This window comes from Arvicanthis niloticus, chromosome 18 (assembly GCF_011762505.2).
Source record: "Arvicanthis niloticus isolate mArvNil1 chromosome 18, mArvNil1.pat.X, whole genome shotgun sequence".
Lineage (NCBI taxonomy): Eukaryota > Metazoa > Chordata > Mammalia > Rodentia > Muridae > Arvicanthis > Arvicanthis niloticus.
This window is the reverse complement of record NC_047675.1, coordinates 10,615,439-10,633,115: the sequence shown is the minus strand read 5'-3', so window position 1 is coordinate 10,633,115 and position 17,677 is coordinate 10,615,439. Positions and strand designations below refer to the sequence as shown.

The window sequence follows — 17,677 nt, the reverse complement described above, 5'->3', positions numbered from 1 at the left end:
ATAATGTTTTAATGCCAGATTTCCCCTTCTCTTTTGGCATTCTGCTTACACTTTCCTGCTAGGTGCTGACAACCCAGCACAGCCACCAGCTCTGCTCGCTGAGGGCATGGGAAGGGAGGTAGGAAGGACAATGCCAATGCAGCTGAGCTAAGATTGGAACTTTTAGGATATCTGAAGTGGCAAGAGGTGAGTAACTCTACAAAAACGGGAAGTGAGCCTGCCAGGGTGCGTTCCCCGTCTCCACCCTGTATGTCATCTGAGTGTATGCAAAGAGCCGGTAGCTTGGTTTGAATTCCAGATACAAGTGTATGAACATTGGTCAATTCCATTCGTCTCTCAGGATCTCTACATTCGAATCAGCGAAGGAAAGATAAGAGTAACATTTACCTCACAAGACTGTTGAGAGCAATGGTATGAAATAGGCTTCAAAGGGTGCTGGCTGGGGGCCTGTTGCTATGGATGTGTTAACTGCTACTAGCTCTTTAAATTCTGTAATTCTCTGATTTGTGCGGGTGTAAGGGCAGAGAGTATAGTTTGATACCAAGGTCTCCATTTGACTGTTTGCTTGTGATTGATAGCAGTATGTCCCCATCCGATTTCTTTTGCTTGTTGTTCTAGCGATTGAAGTTGGGGCCACACCCATGGCCCCCTACACTGAACCCCAAGCATGAAGCAAGCACTCTGCACTGAGCCCAAATTGTCAGACAGAATCAAGGAGCTGAGGAGACTAGTGTTAGGAGAACTGCAATCAGCATGCATTTAGCAGCAGGGTTGTGCTTGCTCACTTACTGATTTGTTTGAAGAAGGCACTAGAAAACTCGAAAATCTGTACGGAGAATTTTCCCCTTAAGGCATCTATTGTGTCATTTTGTTTACCCATTTCTGTTAAATCCAAATAAATAAAGCAAATCAGAAGGAGATGGCCTAGGAGAATATTTTGCAGGCAGCAGTCAGTTTCTATGCTGAGAAATGACTCTCTAGCACATTCACACTGCCCGTTAGTCTTCAGACATAGGCCTGCTCCTTTCCCCACTCAGCCTTCAACTCGCCTTTCCCTGAAGCTTGCTTCTGAAACCTGGCATTTGCCCCTCCCATTGTGAACAGAAGGTCCCTGCTTCAAGCCTACATTAAACGCTTTTCCTGCAAGGCATTCATTAGACATCTAACAATGGCCTACTTTGACCTGCCCATTCCAATTCTATTTTACTCAAAAAGCTTGAGGGTTATGGATCACATGGCTACAGACTATAACTTTCTATTTTGTTTTGGATGGATTTTAGCCCACAGTGTGTTTATATCTATTCCATTTTGAGTGATATTTAACCATATTAAATATAAGTGCTTTTTCATTTGTCACCTGGCCTTAACTGAGGTCTGTGCGAAGCATGCAACAGTTTTTCAAATTAAGGAGTCCAATAGTTGACATGTTGTCTTTGGTCAATCGAACAATTGTCTATTGCAAGAAGAATGATTCACTTTTTATTTTTGTTCTTCTTACAGGCTTTAAAAATTTGCCAGTGGCTTCCATGTTTTTGGACTGCTGGTGATGTTCTGTCAGACCTTTCTGTGTTCTTCCTTAAGTCTGTTAGTGCCCATTTGTTTGATGGTAACAGCAAGTTTCCAATAATAGAAAACCCATGAGACCCCACTTGCATACTGCAGGGAAAACTTACTGTAGCCTGGGTCAGACGTTCACTCCGCTGGCCTGTAGTTTTCTTATAGCAAAAATTAGAAGCTTATTGTGATTAAAAATAAAAACAACACCTGGTAGCAGTGACTCATGCATTTAATCCCAGCACTTTGGAGGCAAAGGCCTCTCTGAGTTCAAGGCCACCCTGGTCTACAGAGCAGAGTTCCATGACAGCCAGGACTACACAGAAAACCGGCCAACCGACCAACCAACAACCTCACAAAGCAAACAAATAAACACAAACACGAACAACAAACCTTGGAGGTCCCTCTTTCACATTACTGGGGGTTTTGTTTACATCCTGCAGCATGCTAAGCCCCTCCTCACACAGGACTACTGAGCACTTCTAACCTGGCTGTCCTAAATGCAAACACATGGGAAGCGAGGACTACACCCCACATTCTGAAGATCAATTACAAAAAAAGAATATAAAGTATTTTGGATACATTTGGTTCAATAACATGTATTATTCAAGTGAGCATTACCCACTGACATTTTTGTACTATGGTATTAGACAAGTCACATGGCCGCCATGACATCAGTTTGTGACGGTGTTGTGAAATAGGGGGATCAGATCAGCCTGTAAGGGATCTCAAGTGTCCAGTGTGCTCAGTGCATCAGTATGAGGTCTTTACACCCAGAAAAATCACGTTTTTGAAGTTATAACTCTTCTTTTTTTCAAAAAAATAAATGGATGCTGCCGGCATGATGTACAACACTACGATTCCCTGTTCTTCTGTGGAAGTCCTATGAACACAATGGGCTCGTGTCAAGGCTCACCTGGAAGAGGAGGGCTTGCTGCTATGCCTGACAGCCTGCATTTGATCCCCAGAACCCACATGGTAAAAGGAAAGAGTTAACTCTGGCCTACTCCCTTGTGACCTCCACATGTGCACTATGACACACAAACACACTCCACCACAAAAAAAATAAATATAAATAGAACATAGAACATATTAATAAAAGTGACCATTTCTGGATTGTGGTATCCCACCTCAGGTCTCTTTGAAAGATTCCTTCATCTTTCAGTCTTCCAATAGTTTAGATTTTATAGTTAATCAGAAAAAAATACCAGTCTTTATATCTTAGTATGAGAGTTACAAATCTGTAAAAAAGAAGCTTGACTTCAATGGAAAAAAAACCCAAGATGATTATTCAGTTTGCTTTTCTACCTTTCCATAGTGAACATGTTGTTTCTCTCAGGAGAAGAAACACACTTTATTTAAAACTACACCATCCACCCACTCTTCTCACTTTAAACCTAACTCAGTTAATTTGTATGCTGATTTTCTTAGAACTCCTAAGGCTTTTATCTCTTACTATATTTGACTAAATAGTAGGTACTTTAGATTTTAGCTTCGAACCCGGTGCTCATACAGACATTCAAATATTTCTATGACAACCACCAGCAACAGCACAGAACTTAGTAACCATGTATGTAGGAGAAGGGGACTAGGCTAGCCAGGGCGCATCTAAAATGCCCATCTTAAGGGATGTCCGAAACATTAGCACACACTTGCAGTCCGAGCTACCCTGGAGATCCATGGATTGATATTCGAGATCTCAGATACTTGAGGCTAGCATAGGCAACATAATAGGATCCTGTCTCTTAACGAAATAAAGTAAAATCACTAAAATAAAGATGTGCCATGTACAAGTGAGTCCCCTAGCAATGGGAACCTGCACCCAGATCAGACCCGGCTTCTGTTGATACAGCCATATTCACAAGGTTCAAGGGCCCTCCCACAAACAATGTGGATGGAGGCTGTATCTCAGCCAGCCACTCGTTTCTCTTACCTGCCCTCTGATGTCGGAAGGCTGGCTGCCCTTCTTTTGCTTCAGGGAAGGTATGGTGGCAGAAAGTTTAGGCATCTGTTTGCATTGCATCAGCAATCAGGAAGCAGAGAGCGATGAATGATAATGTTCGGCTCTCTGCTTCCTTTTTATTTAGTCTAAGACCCAAACCCATGGCACAATGCCACCCAAAGTTAAAGGGTCTTCCCACACCAATTAACTTAATGTAGACAGTGTTTAACAGGCATGCCCAGAGACAAACCTAATCTAGACAGTCCTTTAAGGCTTGCCTACAGGCTTGTCTCTTAGGTAATTTGTAAATTCTGTCAAGTTGACAATACCAACCCCCACACAACCATATTCTTTATTTGTTCTCCAATGCTTGTGCAGCAATATCTTTGTTGGTGATGGTCCCTTGAAACATAGTACTTACTGTTAGTTGTTGTAAAGATGGCTTCTCCCTCCTGAGGAGCAGGGTCTGGGTCCTGGACCACCTGCAGGGCCCCCACTGTCCTCACAGCAGGGTCCAGAGTGACTGAGCTTTCATTGACAGTTGTGTCACTGGCTCCTGTGATCTGATTGGTTGGTGGACCTCCTAGAGAGCCTTCAAAATCAATGGGCAAGTCATCCATGCAGTCAGCATTGGGCTGAAGGGAACAGAGAAGGATCCATCTTAGAACACATCTTCATTATAGAGATGTAATGCCTACATTTTATCTAAGTACTTTGTCTGAATGTAAAATTAAGCCCATTGTTTTATTGTTTTGTTTTTCAGCCACTTTATTTTAAAAGAGTTTATACGTAGTTTCATTGTCATGAAAAGATCTTCTTAAATTCCTTTTCAAGGGTTTCTTTCAGATATACGAATAAGGGTTTAAATTTAAGTGTTTTGAAATCTCTATATTTAAACAACTAGTTAGGAGGAATGCATGATCTTTGTTTATAATGATAAAACTAGGACTTTCTCTTATATAGAGTTTATTCTTCCACACAGGATGGAGCTGGCAGCCTGCTAATTATCGTCAGTCTCATGCATTGTTTACAAACATGATATGAAAGTAGGCCGGAGAAGAATCTTACTCACTGGAATTATACAGTAAATACACACACACACACACACACACACACACACACACACACACACACACACACACACACACGGTGAGGCTGTGTTTAAAAAATGTAAGCCAGTCTCTTGTTAGAGGCTCCTGCCTTCAACGTGTAGCCTTGGCTGTCTGTAACTTGCTATGTAGCTTTTGCTGTCTGTTAGTTTGTTTGTTTTGTGTGCTGACTTCTTTGTCATGAAGGAGAATAATTCCATGATGTCTTGCCTCAGAGTCTGCAGAGAATGACATCCATGCCCAAGTGAAGAGCATCCCAGGTTTGCCTTGAATGAGCACCACAGTGACAACGCTATAGTCACAGATTATTAAAAGCAGAGCCTTGTAAGTCATGGGCATGTGCTAAACACAGAGGAGATCTGCAGTGCTGTGTGTGGGTTGTCTCTTGTGGACCACACTTTCACTTGCAACTGTCATTTGGGAGCTGCGACCATCCCACAGTTTCTGAAAGCCAGCTTATGTCTCTTCTGTGTTCTCTTGTGCCTTGGCTTTTGGTATCTCTGTCAAAGTGAGCCAATGTATCAACACTCAGCTTGTCAGAAGGTAGCTTATAGAATGACCAATTCACTGTTCACTAAATGTATTGATTTTGATTTCGAACGGTAACAGCCATTCCTATAACTATTTCTCCCCACTCTCAGCCTCTCTATCTCCAGCTGGTTTCTTTTCTCCTTTATGCTCTCTCACCTGAGGCTCTCATGTAACAACATCAATGATCACAGCACCTACAACATCAACAAATACATCAACCACAACTTCAACAACCACTACATCGACGGCAAGAACCACATCATCCTTAACAAGCCCGACACCTACAGCTACATAAACAATAACATCAATAGACACAACATCAACCACCACAACAGGAATATCAACAACAACATCTACAGCAACAACACCATCAACAGCCACCTCTACCATGATCACAGCCACAGCAAAACGACCACAAAAGAGACACGAGTCTTCTCTCTGTGCCAGGAACAGGGTATATGAGTGGGCATGACAAAACACATCGTACAGCCCAGCCCAGCCCAGCCCAGCCCAGCCCAGCCCAGCCCAGCCCAGCCCAGCCCAGCCCAGCCCAGCCCAGCCCAGCCCAGCCCAGCCCAGCCCAGCCCAGCCCAGCTCAGTCCAGCCCAGCCCAGCTTCTTACTCTGGCCTCACCATCAGCCTTTGGAAAGAAAGCACACACATGTTCCCGTCACTCAGTGTTTTATTTTATACTGTCCCTTTGCTCAGATGATATTCGCCTACCATCTTCCTGTTTCCATCCTAAGGTTTCAAACTGATCCCTGGTGATTGCGAATCTCTCTTAACCCCCCAGTGTCACTGGTTCTAAGGAGGGCTTCCTCCCAGGTCTTTGATCCTGTGGTGCCTCATGTGCTTTGGGGGTCATTTGTCAACATGTTGTTCTCAAGCAACACTCGCAAGCATCCCGATGGGCAACGCCCACATCATCTTGGTTTTGCTTCCCGGGCTTCCACATCATGCCACAATTAAATGCTCGGTAAATATCGATTTGGTTATTTTATGTGCTTCTCAGATTTCTGTTCTCAAAACTTGGGCATATTAGAATCTTGCCAGCATCAAAGACAAAAGACAGAAGGGTTTGAGAAAATACTTTAAGAACTATAAAGTTCTGTGCAAAACTGAGACATGCTATACAGAGGTGGTTATTAAACAAAACACTTAAGGGCAGGGCGTTGGGCGGAAGAGATTTCACTAGGAGCACTAATCACTCTCACAAACTCAAACAGCCCCGATGAGTATGCAAAAACGGCTTGTGTGTGCTTTGAAACTGTGACCCTGTTTGTGACATTCATGGTTCTCTATGCCCCAGCTTTGGTACAGTGTATTTTTTTTTTTTAACAAAGTTCCTACTTTGTGGGTTGGGAGAAACTCTGCTCTGTTTTTCAGAGAAGAGGGAGCAGAGATAGTGGATGGATCAACGGTAGCAGGTTTGACAGCCTTGGCTTGGAAGTAACAGGTAACAAATCAACCTTCTAGAACCTCTCAATTTACATTCAGTCTACATAGATAACCAGAACATTTTCTACATCTTGAAAAAAAAGCCATAATCATACTGTTTAAAGACCATACCCAAGGCTAGCTGCTAACCAGCTGTCTAGGCACTGAAATTAAGGTAGCATGGGAAGCTTCCTCCAATAAATCAGTGGCCAACAATTAGAAGCATGTGACTATATTAGCCATAGGGCTTTCTGCTCAATGGTGGTTAGAATCCTATTCACATCTGGAGAACAATGATGTAGGAGTTGTTTCCAGGCCTCTAAAATCTGGATCCTATAACATCTGGGAAGAGGATTCAGGAAAACTACTGTTCTGTAAGGGAGACCTGTACCAGATCTGTAGATAAAGCACAACCATGTAGTCCAAAGATAGAAAACTTCTGATAATACCAAACCCTTCCATTGTAGTTCACTCTAAAAGTGTATGAAGTTCTTAGAAATTAAAAAATAAAATAAAAAATTCTTCCTTCTCCCTATGATATTTTTGACAAAATGTTATTAAAAAATATGCATTGCTATGAGGATTTCATCTGTCATGAGATGTGTTCTCATTGTTTAGCCCATTGTGGGGAAAGTACAATGTACAATGTTGTCTCCAGCTCTTGGGTTTTGACCCAAGAGCTGTATATTTGTATATTTATTGACTACCACTGCAGCTACATATGCACTGAGCTAAAAATAACAAAAATATAAAAAAATATAGTATACCTAAACCACCTGGATTTGAACAGTCAAATGAGCTAAAACCACAACTAAGTCATTTAGGAGTTGATACTCTTCCGAGGAGAGTTGGGTGTAATCCATAAATATGATTTTGTGACTGATAACATCAATACTCTGAAGGGCTCTAGTTCTTCAAAAGTACTCAGCATAGTCAAGGCTACAGAGGTGAACGACTGACAGGCATCAGTGTGCAGAGATGGGTTCCTCCCCATGGTCCTTAAATAAGAAATCCCTAGTGTAGTAATGGCAGTGCATACCTGTAGTCCCAGGGATCCTTGAGAGTCTGAGGCAGGAGGATCACAACTTTAAGACCAGTCTGAGTTATCTAGGGAGAATCTGTCTGAAGAAGACAAGACTAGACTAGACTAAGCTAAAATAAACTAATTTAGAATATAGGGAAAAATTAACACCATTTCCTTAAACTGTCTTAAAGAAGTGTTGGTGTAAGAAATGTTTCCTGAGCCACATAGCTTTGTGGTGGTTTAGTCGTGTGCAACGTCTAAGAATGAAACAAACGACTGCATTGGTGCACTTTAGGCAGGGCTCTGATAACTGTGTGATGGAACCCTGATTTCCTGCCAGATCCTGAATCTGTCTTCACCAGTACAAAAGAGAACCCAGGGAACCAGCCACAAGCCTTAATGCTTCTCCAGTAGCCGCACAGTGCACGTGCCTCATTCTTCACAGGGACATTCTGTTCTGTGGGCTGAGTGTGGATGTGTCATGTTCTTCAGCTGGCTTATCCTTGGCAAAGCCAAAGATGCTACCGATGTTTATTTTTTCTGGGAGTTGAGTATGTTAAGTCAAATCTAACAGACTTGTTGTTAGGCATCGGACTTTCAGCCAGAGTGTTCAACTGCTAACAATTAAAACGTTATTTAGTTTGGAAGTAAGCCAAAAGGCTACTCAGTATTTCTATTTTAGAAATAATTAACATCAATATTTGGAATCCAATAAGAAGTAGCTTCTGGAGAAATTATACTTTTATGGGGGGGGGGAATCTGGAATCAAATATTCAGCATAAATTTTAAGTATAGAGCAAGGTTTTTTTTTTTTTTTATGCTTGTCCTGACCAAAGAGACCAGGGCTGACACAGAGGCAAAGTCACAGGGATTCTGGAATGATACACGTATGCATATATGCAAGTATACAACACACTTATGTAAGTACACATGTATGAGCACATACATGTCAACAATGCACACATGGGATAACATAATGCATATCAGTATACACTCATATACGTGCAGGCCAAACATGCATGCACATAAGGGCACACATACACATGTTCATGAGAGCACATGCATGTATGCATGCAAGTAAGAGACTAGAGTTAGATAGATTCCCCTGTAGGCAGACAGCTAAGGAGAAGTGGCATGGCTAGGTAAAAAACTGTAAATCTCCAAGATGGCCAGCTTCTTCCTTCTGTGTTTTCTCTGAGTACTTCCATGGATTTGGTGGCCTGGCTTGTTTCTTGTCCTCATCAGCCCAGAGAGGACAATACCCAGAATATGATGTCTCACCAGCTACCACTTGTGGTGTTGGTACAATCTTGGGAGAGGCTTTTCCTGCAGCATCTTCCTGCTGGCTTTTGTTTCCCATCAGCTCTATTGATGGACTGGCCAGTTCAGTACATTATCACACAACAGTTGTGGACCAATCAACCTGTCTTTAAACGGACCAACCCTAAAGTAGGGGAGGAAGACTCTTCAGGAGCCTTAAAACCCCCAACCCTCTGGAAGAGACTAGATGTTTGCTTTTCAGAGTCTCCCCTCTGCTGCGCAAGGTGTTCTTTTCTCCATAAATGCCTTTAATCAGCAGCCGATTCTGTCTGTGCTGCTCGAGATTTCTCTGCTGCAAGCTTTTGTGCATCAAATATTTCCAGCCTTTCGATTCTTTAACTGGCAGAGAAGACAAACCCAATCAAGACCCATAAAGCACACAATGTCACATGCAATAATACACACACATGCACAGTTGCATACACATATACAAGCAAATGTATCCATGCATTCATGCAAGCATTACTGCTTGCAAGAAAATGTGTACGCACTTTCCTTCTTCCTTAAAATAACCAGTTACAGCCATAAACATGAAAGGCACAGTCACGGGTATGTGGTGGACATGAACTTCCTCTCATGGTCCACATCCATGTGTGCACTGTGCATGCACAACTCTGCTCTGAAAATGTAGTACACTGTGAATAAAATCTACCTCAAAGCTCCAGTGTCTTGAGTGGCTTTGTGGTTGGTGGATCAACTGCCATTGAGGCAGCTGGCACAGGGCAGCCAAGCCAGCCAAAGCAGGTTGGGGACAATGTCCAACAGAGCCCTCTGATAGTCCTAATTAGCCATTTGGCATGCAAGAGCACTTCGATATTTGATCTGGCCCTTATTCTTTAGTGACTTCCTGAACTATTACCATTCTCTTTATTCTTTGTCAATAGGAGTAGCAACAGACAGGTGGTAACAAGGTTGGGGAGGGGCAGGCGCGCTTAAGCTGGTTTCTGTGGTCGGTGGTTAGGAGGTTCTTTTTAGTCAGGGCCTGTGTTTCTTCTCGTCTCCCTGTGAACGTCTTGAATTTGATGGCCTGGATTGTTTCCTGTCCTCATAGACCCAGAGAGGATGACACCCAGCAGCTGGTGTTCACTTGATATAATCCTGGGAAAGGCTTTCCCTGGAGCATCAAGCCAGCTGGCAGGATTCTGACCCTCTGGAGAGTCACTAAATGTCAGAAAACACATGGCTTTGAGAAGCAGCTTGATGGCAGGGTTGGATCTAAGTGGCTCTGAATTCCTCTTTGCTCAAAGTCTCCAGAGATGTGAGTTTAGCAGATGCTTTGAGTTGTGGTCTTGGTCTTAGTCCTCTCCTCACATTGGATAGGGGTGATGGTGGTGGTAGGAGGAAACGGGGAGGAAAAGCTTCTCCAGAACGCTTGGTGATCAAGAGGCAGCAAGCACCCAAACTGAGGCATGTAGATCTCCTTGAGGACATTCAGGTATGGTGACCAAAGAGGCTCTTGGTGTTTGGGTGACTCCCTGTACCTCTCACCCAGCCCTGAAGAGATGCCTCTAAGCCGTGCAAGTGGTACCTTCCTTGACCCACAGACAAATGGCAGGTATGGTGTGATCAGAGTGAGCAAAGGTGAGGGGATGGGTGTTCAAACACAGAGTTCGTTGGATGATAGCAAAGAGGGGATGTGGAAAATCCAGGTAAGAGTCTTTCTTCCTGTTTTGGAGGCAATGGGAAAAGACAGACAGGACAAGGCTATAGACTGTGCTTACCGGGATCCCTAGGGCCTTAAGAATGTTCATCTTGCACATGGGGCAGGTGCGATGGTCTAGAAGCCAGGGGTCAACGCAGGATTTGTGGAAAAGATGCCTGGAATGAGAACCATATGTCTTAGAGCAGTGGTAACTGAGGTAATCCCTAGATGGCTAAAACTCATTGACTCGTCCAAGGTCCCACAACTGATAAATGGCAGAGTTAGGACTCCTGCCCCAAAGTATTCTCTTGTGCGAACTGGCCTCAAATCTGCCTGGATCGCAAGAGTGTCCCACAAGGTTTACAACCGACTCTCCCAAGGTTTGTTTATTTTAAAAAATGGTGAAGGGTGTAAAACCAGAGACCTCTCCTTCTTCATTGGCAAGAACGCAAGGGGGAAAGTCTCCTGTAGGATGACTTGTAAAGACTTGTGCCCCATCCCAAAGTTTCTTTGCCACAGTCAGAAGATATCTTTAAAGCTAATGCTGATTCCCACTTGTATTTGAAAGTCAAACACAGAATGGCAGAGGAACTTCTGGGAACATTTACTAACACAAAGGACATTTTAAGCTGTTCTGGTGTCTTCTCAGTTGTCAAGTCAGAGGACAGATAGGGACTGTGGTTTTATGTGGGTGACATAACTGTCTCTACAGGGCTGTGTTCAACTGCATTGCCAGTCTCAAGTGCCAATTTCTGTAATGCCTTGTCAACCTGGCAGGGGAAGCCTCCTATGAAGACAGTGTCTGATCTGAATGCCAGCCTGTTTCAGCCTGTGCATCAGAAGCTTGCTCACTCCAAAGACTCCCTATGAGCAGAAGATGTTAGCACTTACTCCTTGGATCAAGAACAGCTAGAACTTTCTGGTTTTTTTTTTTTTTTTTTTTTTTTTTTTGTGGGGAGGCTTGTTTAGAACACTCTATCCCTGTCTGGATCTTTTCAGTTCCATAAAAAAGTGGTGTAGAGGTTCATGCAGAAGAACTCAGATTCCAAGGACGATTGAGGGGATAGGACTAGGACTGAGAGAGCTCAGTTGATGATGTTTTTGCTGTACAAGCCAGGTGATCCAAGTTGGATTCCCTGGGCATATGTAAAAAGCCAGGCGTGGTAGCCTGTGCTTGCCACCCTGAGATTCACTGGTGGGGCAGAAACAGCTGCATCACTAGGGTTCCCTGGCCAGCCAGCTTAACCTAAAAAAAAAAAAAAAATGCCCAGATCTCAGTGCGAAATCTTGTCTTACAACACAAGGTATATCTAGCTCCTGAGGCATGACAACAGTGATTGACTTCCATGTCACTCACACATACATGAACATGCATATCACCAAAACCAAAACCTTGGAAGATGCAGATTGGGGCTTAGAAACACAGGAGCAGTACCGGGGTCACACAGTTCTATTTCCAGCTCAGGACACCCTGTGGATGCATTGCTTGGAAACTTGATTTCATGCATTCACTGTTTTCCTGAGGGTATATGATGACATTTGTGTTCAACACTTAGAATGAGCTCTGAGGATGTCAGTGACCTGGCTCTTCTTCTAAGACAGAGGCTGATAAAATAAATGTCTAAAATAAAACCAAATGTAAGTAGATTACTTGTTGAAAAGTATTAGATGAGCACACAGAGTTTGGAGGTGGGGCTTCCAACTGCAAGACTGAGCAGAATTTAGGTACAAGGAAATCTGAGGATATGGTGGGGCTGGGAGATGAGTGGTAGCCACCCTGTGCATGAAGGGGAGAGAAGATAAACATTCTTGGCAGAATGAGGAGTGAAAGCCAAGTGGCTCTTAGAACACCCTGTGCTGGGAAGCTGGCCAGTTTCACCACAGCACCAGGAGAAAGAAAGAGCTCCCTATAGGTTCCACTGCCAGTAGAGGAGCTGTCGGTACCCAAGTTGGATGAAGATGCTCCTTGCCCCTCTTCCAAAGCAATGCTGACCTCCTCAGGTTCAGAATCCATACTGGGGGTCTAAACCTGTTAACTATCTTGTGTTGCTCCTGGGAGAAGCCAGCCCTTTTGGTCCCTTTGACTATTCCTGAGTGGCAGAGCTGTCACGTGTTTTTGCACATATGTGGGAGACCCAAGGCAGCAGGAACAGCTGTTAGCCTGTCTCCACACTTCGACAAGTTGCTTTATGTCCTCAACTATCTTTGAAATGGGGGATCCGTCACTCAAGCATGGAAGGCCCGTCTCTAGTCTCCATGGGGAGCCACTAGTTACTTCTCACAGTATCATCCATCACATGTCTCTCCACAGCAATGCTATGCCACCTGGCTGTTCAATCAACACCAATCCAGTAATTGGTATGAAGATGTGGGTAGATAATCTTCTTATCTAGGTGGATCTTATGCAAGCACTCGAAGGGTCTCAGCAACGCTAAGTCTTCCAAGAGATGATATCCTTCCTTGGAACCTGAAGCATCAGCTCCTGCCCAAAAGTGTGCAGCTCAAGGGCTGCCCTGGAGAGCAACTTCAGACCTGCTAGTAAGTACTACACCCAGGCAGTCCAAATCCTTGAAATCTGCCTCCATCTCTTTCCTTTATGTCCCCCTTGGTCTCCCCGTCTTGCTGTGTCTCTCCCATTGGGTCTGTTCCTTTGTGAGTCCCTCCCCAGCACATCTTTCAATGAATACACAGTTTCATGAGAACCAAGACCTCATTTGCTTCTCATCACAACACTCCAGGTATTTATAACAGCTCCTGGCAGCTGATGATCATGAAACATTTGCTGGGTGAGTATGTATTTATTCATCCAAGGACCTAACCCTCTTCCCAACCTGCATGTGACTATCAACTCCATTCACTGGCCCTTTCTCATCTCCTCTGTCTCATTTGCTTCCTTCCCTCCTTTCTTTCCTCCTTCCATCCCTCCGTCCCTCTGTCCGTCCCTCCCTCCATCCCTCCCTCCCTCTCTTTCTTCCTTTCCTCCTCCTCCTTTTTTTATAGTGTGATTCCCTGTCGATCACACGTGACTTTTCTCATTACAGCAGGAACATCTAAACTTCTCTCCATGATGTCAGGCTTTCACAGAGAACAGATCTTCATCCTACTCACCGCTGCCAGATTTATCTTCAGAAAACAGAGCACTCGTTATGTCACTCTCTCCTATTCTGTTCTGTGCTGGGACCAGATACACAGACACACGAGAAGGACCACAGTTCCCTTGCAGGTCCTTCTTATATACAGTGGAAAAGCCATTGAGAGTTCACACTCCTAGACTGGAGGTTTTTTCCTCACTTCAATCTTAGGAAATCATCTCAGTGTTCCAAGACTCAGTTATAATCAGTAACATTTTATCTTACGGGAATGGGGTTTTTAAAGGAATTGGTCTTTCTCTGTTCCTCCTCCCTCTCAGTGTGTGTGTGCGTGCGTGCGTGTGTGTGTGTGTGTGTGTGTGTGTGAGAGAGAGAGAGAGAGAGAGAGAGAGAGAGAGAGAGCGCGCCTTAAGTTGTTATAGCACACATCGATAAGTTCAGCAATCAGGAAACCAATGTAGAAGAATCGTTAGTTCAAAGTGAGCCTGTGCTGTATATAAAGGTTCTGTTTAAGATAAAATCCCCCCCCAGCCCCCCCCAAATCGACCTCTAAACACAACAAAATGTAAGTGCTAGCATTTCTTAACTGTAAGTTATCAACAATCCCATTAATACAATTCCCTCTGCTTCTGGAGTGTGGCTGCAGCATGGCTAGTCAGCTTCCTGCAGGTGCCACATGTCTCACCATGGTGACTGTGTTATCCTGGAACCGTAAGCCATAATAAACCCTTCCTCTGAACTGTGGGGGCATCTTATCACAACACCAGAATAGTAATGAAGACAGCGAGGTTGCAGAACCACATGGTGCTATTGAGATACGAACAGTCTGCACGGCGCTTAGTGGTCATGATAAACCAGGTCATGCTCATTCCCACGCCCAGTGCTTTCCATTGTTCACCCACGCTGTCTGATTTTCTGCCCAGTCAAACGACCTTTCTGTCCTTCACTGGAGAAGAAGATCCTTTCTCCCTTTTCTGCCTCATGTACTTTTAGAGACTCCTTGACACCACCACCCTGGAGTTAGGACTAAGATTTTGTGGTTCTGGAGGTTGAAGAGAAGGCTCTGCAGGTAAGGTCCATTCTTCTATAGGACCCAGCTTCTAGTCTCAGTGCCCACATGGCGGGAGACTCACAACTTTCTATAATTCTGGTCCTAGGGGATCCAGAGCCGTCTCCTGGCCTCTGTGGGAATTAGGTACACATATAGTGCACAGACTTATATGTAGGCCAAACAACCATGCACATTAAAAAAAAAGATTTTTGTGATTTGAGTACTGGTGCAAGCTGCTTCACCTTCTTTAGTGACATGCGTATTAAAAACTATGAGTCCCTTAGAATCCCATTCTCTGGGGCAACATCAGCTCCTTCCAAGGATAGTGTTTCCACAGGTAGCTGAAATGTCACTTTGGAGCGTCTGAATCATATTTTCAAAGGAGTCAGTGGAGTGAGAGTGAAATTTAAGTGAGTTTGTGCTACTGACAGTGTCTACCACTTCTTGTATTCTAGGTAAGTCACACACATAATGGATCCACAGCCATTCCTTCAGGTAAAAACTGCTGGTGATCTTTGGAGGAGAAAACTGAAACAGACTGGAGCCAGGCCTTCATGAGCTAGGAAAATGCAGGGCTGGCACTTGGACCACAGCAAACCCTGTCCTCAAATCAGTGGTTGGCCTGGCTCTACACTCAGCTCCACTCCTCTCTTCTCTGGCCACAGAGGATAGAGTTCTTCACATTCCTATTATTTCCCTGAATAACTTCATGCTCTTGCTTAAAGTGCTTATTCTCTGTGAACCTCGGATTCCCTCCTGTAGAATTAGGATAATACCACCAAGAGTCTTAGCAGCTCAACACTGTCCTTCCACGGTGCCAAATGGCCTTTTAAGTCGCATGGGAAAGCCACAGCTGTCTTAGTGGCAGCTACAGGTATGTGACTGATACTCGACAGAGGGACATGAAGAGAGAATCAAGAGCAGGGGTCTGAGTCAACTCAGCTGCCTGCTGTGCCAGCAGAACCCCTGGAAGACAGTGGGAAATCTTGGTTGTGGTGAGTCATGGAGAGTAGACTTTTTTGTTAGTGCAGCAAAGCTTAGTGTATCCTGACTAGTAAAGTAACAAAAGGAGTGGTTTAATTGCATGCTTCTTTGCATATTGCTTACATGGTGTGTTCAATGAGTAAGTGATATGAGCTGTTAAGTCATGTGTATCTAGTGAAATTAATAGACATAGGTAAAATTGCCATGTTGTTCAGAGAGGGGAGCTGTTACATTGTGAAGAATTTATGAACTTATCATGTATCATAGAGTCTCCTGTATAGCCTAAAGTATGGGAGGATTTGAAAGGTAGAGACAAGAAGAAAGAGCACCAAAGAGAAGGAAATTGTTGGGGTCTAAGAGGCAGTGTTACATGTGCATGGGAAATCTAGGTTAGTTGAACTGTAGAATAATGTAAACACTAACCTGGTAAGTTAAGTTGGAAAGGATGGGCCAGGACAGCATTGTGAAATAGAATTAATGGGTCTGACAGGTAAGCAAGAGACCAGAGAGGAGAGAAAGCAGACACACACTATGTTTCCTCATTTCCCACACTGAGCTCCTCGCCACCACTGTCTCTTTCCCTGCCATTTCATCTTTCTGGGTTTCTCCATTGAAGGAGAGGTGAACCCACTTACTATGCAGATGCTTCTCATTGACCAAGTCATGGTCCTTCTACCCAAAACTCTATCCCCTCAAGGTCTAGAGTCTCATGGTGGGCAGAATCCCGCTACTGGGAATGATGAGGCCGAGTGCGAGTCATTCTGTGTCACACAGGTCAACTTATCTAACTTAGGTAAACCACACAAATGCCATTTAAGGGAAAGGAAAGGAAGAAAAGAACTTGTGTCCAGAAGTAGTAGTAACTGTTCCCTGGTGATTATGAATGTTCTTATTCTACATCACTGTGCAACTGGAGAGTGGTTTTCATTGATGGAGAGATGGTGCATCAGGCATGTGAGAGACAATGGAGGAGAGGAAAGAAGGGAAAGTGTGGTGGTTTGTATACGCTTGGCCCAGGGAGTGTCACTATTAGGAGGTGTGACCTTGTTGGAGTAAGTGTATCACTTTGAGCATGGGTTTTGAGACCCTTCTCCTAACTCCCTGCAAGCCAGCCTTCTCCTGTTTGCCTTGGGAACAAGATGCAGAACTCCTAGCTTCTCCCACACCATGCCATGCCTGCCTGGACACTGCCATGCTACTACCTTGATGATAATTGACTGAACCTCTGAACCTGTAAGCCAAGCCCAATTAAATGTCCTTACAAGAGTTACCTTGGTCATGGTGTCTCTTCATAGCAGTAGAACCCTGAAACAGGAAAAAAAAGAGAAAGAGAGAGAGGGAGGGAGGGAGGGAGAGAGACAGGGAGGGGGAATGAGAGAGAGGAAAAGAAGTGAGGAAGGGAGAGAGAAAAAGAGGAAGAGATGGATGAATGGAAGGAGGAAGAGAGAAGAGGAAGAGAAGATGAGAGGAAGAATGAAGAGAGGAAGGGAAGGATAAAGAAAGGAGAGAGGAGAGGAAAGGAGGGAGAGATATTTGGAAAACAGAGACAGAGAAGAGAGAAGATTAAGAGAGAGGAGAAAGAGAACAGGATTCCTGAGGGGGGACAGGTTTGCTCTGGTTTCCTTGGGGTCTTGGGTGTTTGGTTTAGAGTAACTTGGGTATTGGGTGTAGATATTTTTCAGCTAAAGCAGAGATGCTTTTCATCACTCCCTCTCCTAAACAGAACAGGAGGGATGGGTCATGGGCACAGCCAGGGGTGCAGTAGAGGGAGCACAGACTTGGAGAAGAAAACATGCTGAGACGCTGGGCGGCCAAAGAAAAAGTTCAAGTTCTCTTTTAGTGAAATCCAGAGGCCATTGTGGCACTTGCCCTGTGTATATTATAGACTCTTGCAAGGTATGGATTAGAAAATACTGCACAGATGATTTGTAAAGTGTAGAATGTTTCTCAGAGTCTAACTGTTGTGACAACTGTTTATTTCACCCAGCTCTCTC

At 44.1% G+C, this 17,677-nt stretch overlaps 1 protein-coding gene across 1 annotated transcript in view; it reads right to left on the bottom strand.

Moving 5' to 3' along the window:
* Positions 1-17,677, bottom strand: part of Rnf150 (ring finger protein 150) — a 217,111-nt gene that overhangs the window by 46,859 nt on the left and 152,575 nt on the right. Inside the window, exons 5-6 of the mRNA XM_034522697.2 lie at positions 10,639-10,735; positions 3,918-4,131 (exon numbers count right to left, since the gene is read on the bottom strand). Of these exons, the coding sequence (XP_034378588.1) occupies positions 3,918-4,131; positions 10,639-10,735 (311 nt within the window). The remainder of the gene's footprint in view (positions 1-3,917; positions 4,132-10,638; positions 10,736-17,677) is intronic.